The following is a 14905-nucleotide window of genomic DNA, read 5'->3' as shown; positions in this document are numbered from 1 at the left end:
CTTCCTTCATTTCTTCCTTCTTTCTGTCCTTCTTTCCTTCCTTCCTTCTTTCTTTCCTTCATTCTGTCCTTCCTTCCTTCCTTCATTCATTCCTTCCTTCCTTCCATCCTTCTGTCCTTCCTCCCTCCCTTCCCTCTTTCCTCCCTCCCTCCTTCTCTCTTTCTTTCCTCCCCCCAACCTTCCTCCCTTCCTTCTTTCCTCTGTCCTTCTTTCTTTCCTTCCTCCCTTCCTCTTTTCCTTTCTCCCTCCCTAACTTCCTTCCTTCCATCACCATCACTCTTAAAAAACCCTCAAAATATTTAATTTACTAAATCAAGACAAGATAAAACTGCTGATTTTCACATTTGAGATCCCTTAAAAATGAGTTTGCATTGTCTCAGCTCTTATTTCTGACTCCCTCTTTCTTTTTCCTCCTTTTGTCGTATCTGTCGTTTCTTTTCTCCGTCCAGCTCGAGGCTTTGAAACAACAGAACTCTAAATACCAGGAGGAGCTCAGCCTGACGAAGGAGCGCAGCAGCTCAGAGAACCAGCGCATCGGAGTCCTCTGCAAGGAAATGTGAGTGTTGTTTTTTCCTCTTATGGTGACCCCCGGTGAGTTCATGAGCCTGTCGTGGGGGGGGGGGGGGTGGGGGGAGGGGGGTAAAGAGGAGGGGGGTAGGGGGGGAAGGGGGGGGGGGGTGTATTGATGAGTTAAAAGCCTGTCTGTATTATCGAGAGTCCTAATTCGACACAAATGGGAGGATGTGGATGGATCCTTCCTTCCTTCCTTCCTTCTGTCCTTCCTTCTGTCCTTCCTTCCTTCCTTCTGTCCTTCCTTCCGTCTGTCCTTCTGTCCTTCCTCCCTCCCTCCTTCTTTCCTTCCCTCCTTCCTTCCTTCCTTTCCTACTTCCCTTCCTTCCTTCCTTCCTACCTTCCATCCTTCATTCCTTCATTCCTTCATTCTTTCCTTCATTCTGTCCTTCCTTCCTTCCGTCTGTCCTTCCTTCCTTCCTTTCCTTCCTTCCTTCCTTTCCTTCCTTCCCTCCTTCCTTCCTTCCTTCCTTTCCTACTTCCCTTCCTTCCTTCCTTCCTTCCTACCTTCCATCCTTCATTCCTTCATTCCTTCCTTCCTTCCTTCCTTCTGTCCTTCCTTCCTTTCTTTCCTTCCTCCCTTCCTTCCTTCTGTCCTCCCTCCTTCTTTTCCTTCCCTCTTCTCTCGCAGTGAGTTCATGAGCCTGTCCTGGGGGGGAAGCGGGGGGGGGTATTGATGAGTTAAAAGCCTGTCTGTATTATCGAGAGTCCTAATTTGACACCAATGGGAGGATGTGGGTGGATTTAATTGACTTTAAACAATATAAAACATGTAAAGTCTTTATTGGTGTAACACAGAAATGTCGAGTATGTGATGAAGGCGGATCCGGCTCCACGTTACTAAGTGTGGTGTGAAGGACATAATTAGCCGGAGGATGAGACTGAGAGTGATTATGGATGTGATGATGATGATGATGGAGAGGAGAACAACAGAAACCCTCCATGTGAATATTTACTCACCACACAATTTAAAGCTTTAACCTTCCTGTCGTCCTCACGGGTCAAATTGACCCCTGTCTGTTTTGACTGTTCCTTCTTTTCTCCCTTCCTTCCATCCTTCCCTCCTTCTTTCCTTTCCTTCCTCTCCTTCCTCCCCCCTACCTTCCTCCCTTCCTTCTTTTCTTCCCTCCTTCCTTCCTTTCCTTCCTTTCCTTCCTCCCCCCTACCTTCCTCCCTTCCTTCTTTCCTCTGTCCTTCCTTCCTCCCTTCCTCTTTTCCTTTCTCCCTCGCTCCCTCCTTCCTTCTTTCCTTCCTCCACCCCCCTTTCTTCCTTCCTTCTGTGCTTCTTTCCTCCCTCCCTGTTTCGTTCCTTCCTTCCTTCCCTTCCTCCCTCCCTCCTTCTCTCTTTCTTTCCTCCCCCCTACCATCCTCCCTTTTTTCCTGTCCTTCATTCCTTCCTTCCTCCCTTCCTTATTTCCTTTCCTCCCTTCCTTCCTCCTCCCTCCTTTCCTTCCACCTTCCTCTTCTCCTTTCTCCCTCCCTCCCTCCTTCCTTCCTTTCTTCCTCCCTTCGTCCCTTCGTCCCTTCCTCCCTTCCTTCCTTCCCTTGAGGACAACAGGAGGGTTAACCAGAAGAAACCTCAGGCAGAACCAGGCTCGACTTTATAATATATAATCTAACTTTTAACAGTAATGAATGAATTAAGATTAAAAGTCTCAGAGTCTCAGCTGGAGTGTGTTTGCAGGCAACACAATTAGCGTCCGTTAGCATCGTGGCTCAAGCTGCTGGAACGAACAGCGAGCCGAGCACAGGAACGTGATGCAGAAGAAGAAAGTAGGAATGAATGTGATGAATGTGACAGCTCTCTTAGCTCTTAGTTAAAAGTTTTAAAGCACGTGTTTCCCTGCTTGTGTTTTTTTTATTGTTCTCGTCTTCATCAAAGCTGCAGACGGTGATCTTTAAAATTTAAAGAGAGCATGTGAGAGAGGCACTTACTGTTCACACTGCAGATTAAACACTTTATTTTTATACTATATTTTTATTTATTTATTTGCACTATAAAATTAACAACATCCAGAAGAAGCAGATTGTGCAGGCGAGATCAGAAAACCTGGCGGGGTTTATAGAATGAATCTCACCTCCTTACTTCAATACAACATTAATTAAAAGATAATAATCCACAACATATAATAATAATAATAATAATCCATCTATAATAATTTGCAGCATAAAATCAATTTTGAAATATATGGATGAATAAACTGGTAGAATAAAACTCTACTTTTATAAAACATCAGTGTTGTTTTGCAAGATGATTAAAGTATTAAATATGCCAAAAAACCCTAACATCAAATCTAACATCAAGTCTGGCTCTGGAAAGACTCACCTATATTATCAGGAGGAAGACATCTGCATTTAATGTCATTTGGGAAAGATTTTTGAATTTTGTCAAACATGGAGATATTGATGATGCTTTGTAAATGAGAGTGTATATGTGAGGTGGAGTGATGTGTTAGTTTGATACAATATGGGGATAAAAGTAAATGTCCAATGAGTTATGCTGCCTGTTTGTATGGGGAAGTTCATATGTTTTGTTGAGTGGATGTTGCTATATGTCTACATGGTTGTTATAATGATGTGTCTTAATGCAAAACTCTAATAAAGACATGTTTAAAAAAAAATATATATATATATATATGCCAAAAAAGACATGAAAAAAATCTGATACTTTAACAATAACGTGGATCAAGAAGAATAATCATGATAAAGGTTGTTGAAGTTGAATTATCGATCACTTCTCCAGCTCCCATAAAACTATATTTTGGCGGCAGGTCTGTTATTGATTGTTAGTCTGAAACAGTTTTTTCCGATGTGAGGTAAAAATATTCCATCTTTTTTCTCACAGCGTGTTTTCATCTCGCTCTGTTGTTGTGTTTGTGGGTTATTTATAGACCCTTTGTGTGTGTGTGTGTGTGTGTGTGTGTGTGTGTGTGTGTGTGTGTGTGTGTGTGTGTGTGTGTGTGTGTGTGTGTGTGTGTGTGTGTGTGTGTGTGTGTGTGTAAGTATGCACGTGTGTTTTCGAGTCTTTACATCATCCTGCCCCCCCCCCCCACCACCACCACCACCACCACCTCTCCTCCCCCCTCCCTTACTGAGTCATCAGAGCCCCAAGCTGTGATGTCAGAGCTCCAGATGGATTTAATTGGCTGAATTACAATCATCAATGTTTAGCTTCCTGTAGACGGACCAGCAGATGGAGACGGAAATGACAGTTTTAAACCTAAAAATCTCTCTGTTTCTACATAGAAGGGGGTCATGTTAAATACCACTAATAATTACACACACACACACACACACACACACACACACACACACACACACACACACACCTCCCTCCTCCATCCTGTCTCATAACAACAATGTGTTCCTCCATCCTTTCCGAGGCGCGTCCTTCCTCAGTGTGCCGCTGTTATGTAATCGCTCTCCTCCTAGGACCGCCTGGCTATGACATCATCATGTGTGTGTGTGTGTGTGTGTGTGTGTGTGTGTGTGTGTGTGTTAAACTGTGTGTGTGTGTGTGCGTTTGTGTGGAATCAATGCGGCTTTGTGGCGTCTGAAAGAAACAGCTGTTCTCACCACCGCAGCAGCTCAGATGTGTGTTTCTTGTATTTGTTGTTTTTACTGTTTGTCAAATCCTTGTTTGTTTTTTTTAAAGGTGCCGAATATTCGCTGCATGCCGACATTCACAAGAACTAAATAATGTATAAATAATGGATTAGAACAACAACAAGCTTTTGTCATGGAAACTGTCACAACACTAAACAGGAATATGAAATAATACACAAAACACTTATTACTGTACAATAAAGAGACAGCAGAGTAGGCATGGGCCGGTATGAGATTCTGTCGGTATGATAACCATAAGTAAAAATGAGGGCTGTCAGCGTTAACCCGTTAATCGCGATTAGATTAATGCAATCCATAACACGTTAATTTTTTTTAATCGCATTTTAATGTTGCAAGCCTTTTTGTCCCTTCTACTCCCCCGTAGACAGCTCCTCTAGCTGTAGCGCTATGCTTTGAAGTGGCCTCCTGCAGTAAACCTACCGCGCTGATGGAAAGTAAGAGAGCTACTGGACTTTTGAACGGCTTGTTTAACTTTAAAACACTTCCAGACGCTTCAGTTGACAAGTCAAAAGTAAAATGCAACCTGTGTCAAACGGAGTTTAACTACCACCGGAGTACGTGGAGTTTGAGTTAGCACCTCCACGCTAAACACCCAGGTGCAGCCAAGCGAGCCTCAGCTCCACCAAAGGACCATTTTGGAGTGTGGGAGTCGCAGCAGAGCCGTGATTGATTCCCAGTTAAGACACTCTGGTAAGAAATGCTTTACATTATGGGCTTAAAACTGCCTTCAAATGTAAAATAACAGGATTTTAAACATGCAATTCAAAACGCAATTAATCGTGATTAACTATGGAAATTCTGTGATTAATCTCGATTTAAAAAATTAATCGTTTGACAGCCCTAATAAAAAGTCGGTAGAAAAGCAATAAAAACAAAATGACAGAAGCATATTTATACAGTGCAGTTCCCCTTTAACTCAGCCTCCTCCTCCCTGTGTCGGAGGGCAGGATGCTACAGAGGCATGTTAAATGTAATTATACAGCAGGCGGCTAAATATTTTACCCAGATGGTGCTCAGACTGAGCTATTAGTCACACATGGCTTCAGAGTTCTTCCTTTTGACACAAATCCTAAGAATGACCCACATGGAGATAAACTCCTGCAAATCATTTTGGTTCCAGCGTTTCCAAAAATATCCACATCCATAAATTCCCAGACAGCGATGATCGTCTCCGCTGCCGTCTCTCTGGGTTTAAATTGAATCACATACACAGATTACTGTATCAGCTGTAGAATATCTTGATGGCATTTCCCATCCGTAGATGTAGAGCAGAGGTGTCAAACTCATCTTCATTCAAGGGCCACATACAGCCCAATGTGATCTTATGTGGGCTGGATCATTAAAAGGAAGGAAGGAAGGAGGGAGGATCAAAGGGAGGGAAGAAAGATGGAAGGATGGAAGGAAGAAGAGAGAAGACAGTAAGGATAGATGGAAGACTGGAAGGAAGGAAGGAAAGAGATCGAAGGAAGAAAGGAAGAGAAGATGGAAGGAAGGAAGGAAGAGAAGACAGGAAGAAAAGATGAAAGGAAGAAAGGGAGGATCGAAGGAAGGAAGAAAGGGAGGATCGAAGGAAGGTAGGAAGGATGGAAGGAAGAGGAGAGAAAACGGTAAGGAAAGATGGAAGACAGGAAGGAAGGAAGGAGGGAGGATCGAAGGGAGGGAAGAAAGATGGAAGGAAGAGGAGAGAAGACAGTAAGGATAGATGGAAGGAAGGAAGGAAGGAAGGACAGAAGGAAGAAAGGGAGGAAGGACAGATGGAAGGAAAGAAGGAAGGAAGAAAGGTAGGAAGGACAGATTGAAGGAAGGAAAAGAACACATGATGGAAAGTGGGCCGGATTGCACCCCTCGGGGGGCCGGTTCTGGCCCACAGGCCGCATGTTTGACCCCCCTGATGTAGACATACTTTATATTACAGACCACCACACTTTAGGGTTTTACAGTCATTTAAATCCTTTTTAAAAGAGGAGAGTAATCTGCAGGAATGGACCAACAGATGGGCTTTTTGAATGATGAGAATTACGCTGTAGATTAGCAATCCTCACATTTCACTGCTGGAGATGAATTTGTCGTTAACGTTGGATCAACTCTGTCTTTTTAGGGGACTTACTCTTCTGCACATCACCAGCTCTATATTTATATTCTACGGCTCTACTGGAGTATAGTTGCATGATTTCCAGTTTAAAAAAAAAGCTCCTTATTTATCTTACTGACCCCTGTCTCTTTATGCAGCCGCTCAGTTCAGCCTCTGTCTGAAACAAGCCGTTTTAGCTCCTGTCTCTTTAAGACCCTCCACCCCCTTCCTTCCTTCTTCCTTCCTTCCTTCCTTCCTTTCCTTCCTTCTTCCTTCCTCCCTCCCTCCCTCCCTCCCTCCTTCCTTCCTCCCTCATTTCCTTCCTTCTTCCTTCCTCCCTTCCTTCCTTTCTTCCCTCCTTCCTTCCTCTCTCCTTTCCTTCCTTCTTCCTTCCTCCCTTCCTCCTTCTATCTTTCCTCTGTCCTTCTTTCCTTCCTTCCTCTTGTCCTTTCTCCCTCCCTCCCTCCCTCTCTCCCACCTTCCCCTCCCTCCCTCCCTCCTTCCTTCCTCCCTCCTTTTCTTCTTCCTTCCTCCCTTCCTTCCTTTCTTCCCTCCTTCCTACCTCCCTTCCTTCCTTCCTCCCTTCCTTCCTTCCTTCCTTATTCCTTCCTTATTCCTTCCTCCCTCCTTTCCTTCCTTCTTCCTTCCGTCCTCCCTCCTTTCCTCTCTTCCTTCCTCCCTCCTTTCCTTCCTTCCTTCCTTCCTTCCTCTCTCTCTCCCTCCTTTCCTTCCTTCCTCTTTTCCTTCCTCCCTCCCTCCCTCCCACCCTCCCTCCTTCCTTCCTTCCTTCCTTCCTCTCTCCCTCCTTTCCTCTCTCCCTCCAGGTTAACTGTGAAATCCTGCTCCAGAATATAGACATAGAGCTGGAAATGTGCGTGATACTTTACTGAACAGTTAACATCTGGCATCACACCAGATTTAAGTATGTAGAAGCTGATCGTGATATCTCTCTCTCTTCTTTTCTCTCTCTCTCTTCTTTCTCTCTCTCTTCTTTTTCTTGCCTTTCAGTGAGGAGCTGAAACTGGCCTCCCAGAAGTCTCAGCATCTCGAGGAGGTACCGACCAAAAACTTTTCATATTATGTAAACTGATTGCTTTCATCCTGTTATAGATCAGAGGGTTTTGTTCGGAGGGGCCAGAAACGGAGATTTGATTAATGGGTTTTGGCATCGTTGGGGGATTGACTTCCTGCTGTGAGTGAAGTCTTAAAGCTCAGACGGGTTTAGCTTCTATTTAAATGCCTCTATATCTGTGTGTGTGTTTGCCTCTCAGCACCATGACGACTCGAACAGTCAACAGACGGACATGAAGACCAGGTAAGAAACTCTTTAGATTCTCTTTTTAACATCTGATGATCAACTTTAGCTTTAATTTAATCATATAACAAATTATAGTTTACACTCCTTTGCATCTTTACTATACTGAACATAAATATTTAAACATATCAATTCTACACTATGGGAATTATTGTAACTTACCTTCCCACTTCCTGTTATGTTTTATAATATGTTTATATGTTTTTTAAAAAAAAAACCTTAAAAGATTCTGGTTATTTAAAAAAAGGATTAAAAATGTAAATTACCTTAATACCCTGAGTTCTTGAGTTATGTGGCGTCTGTTTTCTTATTATTATTATATTATTTCTAAGTGGATTTACCGACATTTATTCATGATGGATTTCAGAGATAGCAAGGAAGGGAGGGAAGGAGGGAGGGAGGGAGGAAGGAAGGAAGGAAGGGAGGGAGGGAGGGAGGGAGGAAGGAAGGAAAGGAGGAAGGAAGGAAAGGAGGGAGAGGGGAAGGGAGGAAGGAAGGAAGAGAGGAAAGGAGGGAGGACGGAAGGAGGGAGGGACGAAGGGAGGAAATGAGGGAGGAAGGAAGAAGGAAGGAAAGGAAGAAGGAAGGAAAGGAGGGAGGAAGGAATAAGCCCTTCTTTCTTTCTTTCCTTCCTTCCTTCCTCCCTTCCTCCCTTCCTTCCTTCCTTCCTGAAGCCCCCTCGATGGAAATTTGATCCTTTGAGTAGGAGAATGATTGAAGATGTTGAGATCTTTATGTCAAAGATAAAAGATAAAATGAATTCTTCATCTTCACAGCATCTTTGAGTTTAATATTCACTTTTCTCTTTTTCTCTCACAGAGAAATCGTCTCTAATCAGGAATCAGACTTCCAGAAATCCACTGCAGCCTTAATCTCAGACAAAGATCGGGAACTGGAGACTCTGAGGAATGAGGTACCGACACTCGGCTGTCATCCTGTCTTTGTTTTTCCTTTTTTATCGGAGTAGTAATCTGAGCTGCTGCGAGCCGCTGCGAGGGATTTATTTGTTTTGTCTCCCGTGGCTGCAGATCGCGGTGCTGCGAGGAGAGAACGCCATGGCCAAGACGCTGCAGACGGCCGTGGAGACGCTGGAAAGAGACAAAGCTCAGCTGCAGAGTCGAGTTCACAGCCTGGAGCAAAGCCTCATGGGAACAGAGACGACGGAGGGAGGAGACAGGGAAGCTCCACGCTCAGGTGAGGCGGAGGCGGATAGTCGAGCTTCCTTATTTAGTTTCCTGTCGAGCTGTTTTCTGATTGGATGTTTGTTTGTTCTTTGGCTCCTGCAGGCGACGCAGCTCTGGAGCAGCTGAGGGAAGAGAAGGAGTTCGCAGAAGGACAGGTGAGACTGAGAGGAGGATTTATTATCTTTAACTCTCACATACGGTTTATATTCTACTGCAGGAGAGTCAAACTCATCTTCAATCAAAGGAAATATGATGAGGGCTAGATCATTAAAAAGATGGAAGGAAGGAAGGAAGGAAGGAAAAGAAAACAGGAAGGAAGGAAGGAAGGACAGATGGAATCAAGGAGAAGAAGACAGGAAGGAAATATGTAAGGAAAGGGGGGAAAGGAGGGAAGGACAGAAGGATGGAAAGATGGAGGGAAGGAAATAGGGAAGAAAGGGAGGAAGGAAGGAAGGAAAAGAAGGTTGGAAAGATGGAATGGAGGAGAAGAAGACGAGAAGGAAAGATGTAAGGAAAGAAGGAGGGAAGGAAGGAAGAAAGAAAGGAAGGAAGGAAAGAGGAAAGAAGGGGAAGACAGATAGATAGAATGTGGGAAGGAAAAAAGGAAACTAAGGTAGGAAAGATGGAAGGAGAGTGGGCCGGATTGGATTCCTCGACGGGTCGGTTCTGGCCCACGGCATAAAAACAAAATATCAGATGATTTAACAGTAAAAATTGGAAACATTGAAACATACAATTGAAAAAAAAACAAAGTACAGAAAAAAAGAAAGAGAGAAACATCATCATCACCATCACCATCATCGAAGAGAGAAAGAAAACAGAAACTAAAAATAGAGCATAAAATATGAGAGTGCATTAAAAACGACGTAGAGTGCAAATGAAAGATTAAAATTTAAAGTGCTTTTAAAAAGAGCTCAGTCATCTGTGAGGTTTATTGTATAACCGTTAGAGCCGTCAGTCTAAAAAAGAAATCCTCATCACTACTATCTTATTAAAACTATTAATATTTTAGCACAAATAAACGAGGAAAACAACATTTATGGGGTTTTTTAATTTTTTTTTTACAGCTGTTAACCCTCCTGTTGTCCTCGAGTCAAGGAAGCAAGGGATGGAGGAGGGAGGAAGGAAAGGAGGGAGGAAAGGACAGGAGGAAGCTAGGAGGGAGGGAAGAAAGAAGGAAGGAGGGAGGGAGAGAGAAAGGAAAAGAGGAAGGGAGGAAGGAAGGAAAGGAGGGAGGAAGGAAGGAAAGGGGGGAGGGAGGAAGGAAGGAAGGGAGGAAAGGACAGAAGGAAGCTAGGAGGGAGGGAGAGAGAAAGGAAAAGAGGAAGGAAGGAAAGAAGAACAGGAAAGAAGAAAGGTAATGGGGAGGAAAGAAAGAGACAAGGAAGGAGGAAAGAAGGAAGAAAGGGGGTTGGAGGAAGGAAAGAAGGAAGGGAGGAAAAAGAGAAGGAGTGAGGAAGGAAGGAAGGAACAGTCAAAACAGACGGGGTCAATTTGACCCGAGAGGACGACAGGAACCCAAACAGTATGAAAGGGTTAAAGTGTGCAGCTGTCAGTGGTGATGATGATGATGATGATGATGATGATGATGTCGTCTGATCCTCTTCCTCAGATCAACTTCCTGAACAGCGTGATCGTGGACCTGCAGCGGAAGAACGAGGAGCTGAAGATCAAACTGAAGAAACTCGCTCTGGCCGAGTTCAACGGCAACGACGGCACAGACGAGTAAGAAATAAATAATATATACATATTAGGGCTGTCAAACGATAACATTTTTTAATCGAGATTAATCGCAGAATTTTCATAGTTAATCACGATTAATCGCGTTTTGAATTGCATGTTTAAAGTCCTGTTATTTTACATTTGAAGGCAGTTTTAAGCCCATAATGTAAAGCATTTCTTACCAGAGTGTCTTAACTGGGAATCAATCACGGCTCTGCTGCGACTCCCACACTCCAAAATGGTCCTTTGGTGGAGCTGAGGCTCGCTTGGCTGCACCTGGGTGTTTAGCGTGGAGGTGCTAACTCAAACTCGATGTACCCCGGTGGTAGTTAAACTCCGTTTGACACAGGTTGCACTTTACTTTTGACTTGTCAACTGAACCGTCTGGAAGTGTTTTAAAGTTAAACAAGCCGTTCAAAAGTCCAGTAGCTCTCTTACTTTCCATCAGCGCGGTAGGTTTACTGCAGGAGGCCACTTCAAAGCATAGCGCTACAGCTAGAGGAGCCGTCTACGGGGGAGTAGAAGGGACAAAAAGGCTTGCAAAAATAAAATGCGATTAAAAAAAATGAACGCGTTATGGATTGCATTAATCTAATCGCGATTAACGCGTTAACGCTGACAGCCCTAATAAGAATATATAAAGCAGCTTGATGAGAGGAAGATTCATCATCAGCTGTTTTATATAATTTATTAATCATTTAAAGCAAAAGATTTGGACTAAATTTGTCATCTTGATGCATTTTTCTCACATTTTTGACACATTATTCACCAAATGATGAACAATAATAATAATTGTTACTTACAGCTCTCCTCACAACATCAGCCCACACTTTCAAATTATTTAACTTTCCACATCAACTTCAAGAAGATTTAACAACAGATGATTGACGTCTCTCTCTCTTTCTCTCTCTCCCTCTATGTCTCTCTCTCTCTGTCTCTCCAGCTCTCTCTCTCTCTCTCTCTCTCTCTCTCTCTCTCTCTCTCTCTCTCTCTCTCTCTCCCTCTCTCTCTCTCCCTCTCTCTCTCTCTCTCTCTCATCCTACGCCGGATTGAATAAATGTACCAATTACTCGGCTGTCAAGACCAAAGTTTCTAAAACACCAAAAAGAAAAAAAGAAGTTCTGATTTTAAAAAGCAGCAAATGTAATTTTATTCAAAACTCAGACATACATTACATCCTAAAAAATGTCTCTATATATATAATATTGCTTTTTTAGTTTATGTTATAGTGTGTTATGTTATTATGCATCATTTTTAATTGTCTAATGTGAAGGTTGAAACTTGAAAAAAAGCGAATTATTCCTTTAAATCTCACCTAAACTTAATATAGAAGCCAATATAGTTTAGGTTTTTCTATCTTTTTACATCACAAAGTTCAATTAAACTCAATTCACATTAAAACAGCCACACATAACGTCACATAAAAACACATCTCTAACTATCCAATGGTAAAAACAGAAAATTAATGACTAAAAACACTCCAAAGGTTGTACTAATAAAACAAATATAGGTAATAAATGATAATAAAATACTCACAGTGTCAGAAAAAGTCTCCTACAGTATCTAAAAAATATTTAAAAAAAGATGATATGAATATTTTAATAAGGTTATAATGAAAACTCTGACAGTCTATTTTATTCATTTATAAGCAGATATTTGCTCCTGTGCTAAAAACCAGTGAACAAACACACAAAAACCCAAATGATGACAGTTTAATTTATCTCAGAGTGGGTGGAGGAGGAGTTTTAAATCAACTATTACTCATTATTCTTCTCTTCTCTTCTTCTCATATCTTTTCAGTTTCAACAAAAGCACCTCGAAGCGGGAAAAGAAGGCGACCCCTCGTCTCTTCTGCGACATCTGCGACTGCTTCGACCTCCACGACACGGAGGATTGTCCCACTCAGGCCCAGAGCCCCGACTCCGTACCTCACACCACTTACCACGGTAACCCGGCCGACGAGCGCCCGTACTGCGACATCTGCGAGGCTTTCGGACACGCCACCGAATCCTGCAACGACGACCAGACCTTCTAATCTAATCCAAAATCCTCTTTTCCTCCTGCTGCACTCCTTTTTTTCTCTTCTTCTACCACATTTCACATTTCCTCCTCCTGTCCAGCTCCGCCATGCCTGACTAAAAATCCTCCCCCCTCCTCCCCCCTCCCCTTCCTCTTCTCTCTTGCAGATTTTTCCATAATGTATTTTTATACTGTATTTATGCATATCACTGGTAGCTGGTAACTGTCCTGATCTAAAAAAAATCCTCTGAAGATAAACTGTTCTGTAAATGCAGAATGCTCGGCTCGTCCAAATATGCTGCTTTGGTGCAATATCGATGTTTATAACACACAAGAAAAAAAAAAAAAAAAAAAAAAACCCCAACAGGAAATCCGTCCTCTCTGCACTCGTTTTTAAATTTTTTTTAACGTATTTGTTTGTATCTTTTAAAAATAAGCGATGTTTTCACACGCGTTGTTTTTCAGGAGGAGGCTTTATTAGATAATTAGCACAACAACGAACAAACTTATTTAAAGCACATTTGAAACTGAAGGGAAAAAAATGAAGCATCTTGTCCGACTCTACATTCCTGTTAAAGCTACAAACCAATCCGAGTGATACTGCCAGTAACTTTCTTCCAGTGTATCAACCCCTTTTAAAGGCTTCAGTATGCTTTTAAAGTAGTTCTCATGACGGGTAAAAAGATAAAAATGTTTACAGTTCATCAGTTTATAAAAGCGAGGTGGAAAATCTTTGTTATAGAGACAGCAAACAGGAATAATCAAAGTCTTTTTTGGCATTTAAAATGTTTTACACGAGCAAAATGACATTTGTAGTTGTGTGGAAAATGAAAAAAAGTCAACTTACTTTATCAAATCTGCATTTCTGACCAATCGCTGAGTGTAAATGTGGGATTATCTGTTTCAGAAAGTTACAGAAAGTGTCAGATGTTGCCCCCTCCGATGTCCAAAAAGAGGATTCAGGCGCTGTTTGAGTTTCTGGCTCAACTTCACCTACATCCAAGGTCCAAAAGTCCCCAAAAAAAAAGTCAAATCTGCAGCAACACTTGCAGTATATTGTTAGACCAACTCATTTCAGCTTGCAACCTTCATTAGTATCATCATAAAAACACATTACAAGCAATATTTAAAAACTATTATGTGCATCAGATATTTATCAGCCAATAGATTATTAGACACTATATTTGGTCCTTAAAGCCTAAAATCTAAACTGTGTCCATTTGCCCCTTTGATTGGCCTGAAGTCACATGACCATATGACCCAACCTACTTTGGTAGAATTGGTTATTTTTTGTATATTTTTACCTTTTTAAATGTGTGTCTACTTTACTTAAACTTAGAGCTGGCTGATTAATTGAACTTTTAACCTGGGTTACGATTAATGAACGATTATCTCCACCCTTGATGAACAATTATGTATTTTCAGTATCTTTAGTTTAGTATTTTACTCTGCTGCCCTCACACATCAGTATCTTTAGGGAGTGAAAGTAAAGATGATTTAAGGTGTGACGCTGTGGCTAATGTCTAGTTGACTTGATTAGAACTATGTAAAGATCATGGTTTGGGGTTAAAATCATCACTGGAGACAAGTTTTCATATTCCTTAAAGATGGCAAAGCAAACTTTGTTGTCATGGCAACAATGAACACCACCATTAACTGACATGAGCAAGATTAAGTCGATTAGAGTTTCTAAATGTCGGCTTCAATTATTTTTCAATTAATTGCCCAGGTCTAGTTAAACTTCTACTATATTTAAATACTGCTTGTAATGTGTTTTATAAAGACTCTGATGAAGGCTGTACTGTAAATGCTGCTTGATCGCTTCTTTTAAAGCATACTGAAGCCTTCACTGTCAAACTATTGAAAACTAGTAATACTACAAACTTGACTGAAGTTCAGTTTTGATCTTGGAATTTAAAAAAAAAATCAATTTACGAGTTTTTTCCAGAGTTTAAAAATGCATCTAAATCTTCTTCAGTGGCTTTTTTTTTTTTTTGTTTTATTGAAGTGACGACATTCAGTTCACTCAAAATACAGTCGATTTTTTTGAGTGTACTGAAGAGGTTGGACACTTTTATCCCAACAATGCAAGCCTGTATGTAGCTTAAGTTTTCCTCCACCTGCTGAGATTCAATTAAAAGCTCCAGAAAAAGCTCGTAAATGAAGCTAAAGTCAGTTTACTCGTCACAGTTTGCGTCTTTCTGCCAGTAAATTCAGTGTTTTATGTCTTTTGTTGCTCCGGAGGAACATTTTTTTAAAGTCTGAAACAATAAATCAGGGCTTATGCAGCTTTAAGATATTTTTGTGATTTATTATTTAATAGAGATTGTTTTTTTTAACATATAACAAATATAACAGTAGTTTAAAACAGTATACTAATCAACATTATGCAGATTT

At 41.6% G+C, this 14905-nt stretch overlaps 1 protein-coding gene across 1 annotated transcript in view; it reads left to right on the top strand.

Annotated features, from left to right (window-relative positions):
• Nucleotides 1–12525, top strand: part of clip1b (CAP-GLY domain containing linker protein 1b) — a 54139-nt gene extending 41614 nt beyond the window's left edge. Inside the window, exons 15-22 of the mRNA XM_053340613.1 lie at nucleotides 450–556; nucleotides 7277–7322; nucleotides 7540–7583; nucleotides 8403–8496; nucleotides 8612–8777; nucleotides 8870–8922; nucleotides 10380–10492; nucleotides 12290–12525. Coding sequence (XP_053196588.1) covers nucleotides 450–556; nucleotides 7277–7322; nucleotides 7540–7583; nucleotides 8403–8496; nucleotides 8612–8777; nucleotides 8870–8922; nucleotides 10380–10492; nucleotides 12290–12524 — 858 coding nt within the window. The 3' untranslated portion in view covers nucleotide 12525. The remainder of the gene's footprint in view (nucleotides 1–449; nucleotides 557–7276; nucleotides 7323–7539; nucleotides 7584–8402; nucleotides 8497–8611; nucleotides 8778–8869; nucleotides 8923–10379; nucleotides 10493–12289) is intronic.
• The last annotated feature ends 2380 nt before the right edge of the window (nucleotides 12526–14905 follow it).

The sequence above is a fragment of the Scomber japonicus genome, chromosome 19, assembly GCF_027409825.1.
Source record: "Scomber japonicus isolate fScoJap1 chromosome 19, fScoJap1.pri, whole genome shotgun sequence".
Classification (NCBI taxonomy): domain Eukaryota; kingdom Metazoa; phylum Chordata; class Actinopteri; order Scombriformes; family Scombridae; genus Scomber; species Scomber japonicus.
This window is presented reverse-complemented; position numbering and strand designations above follow the sequence as displayed.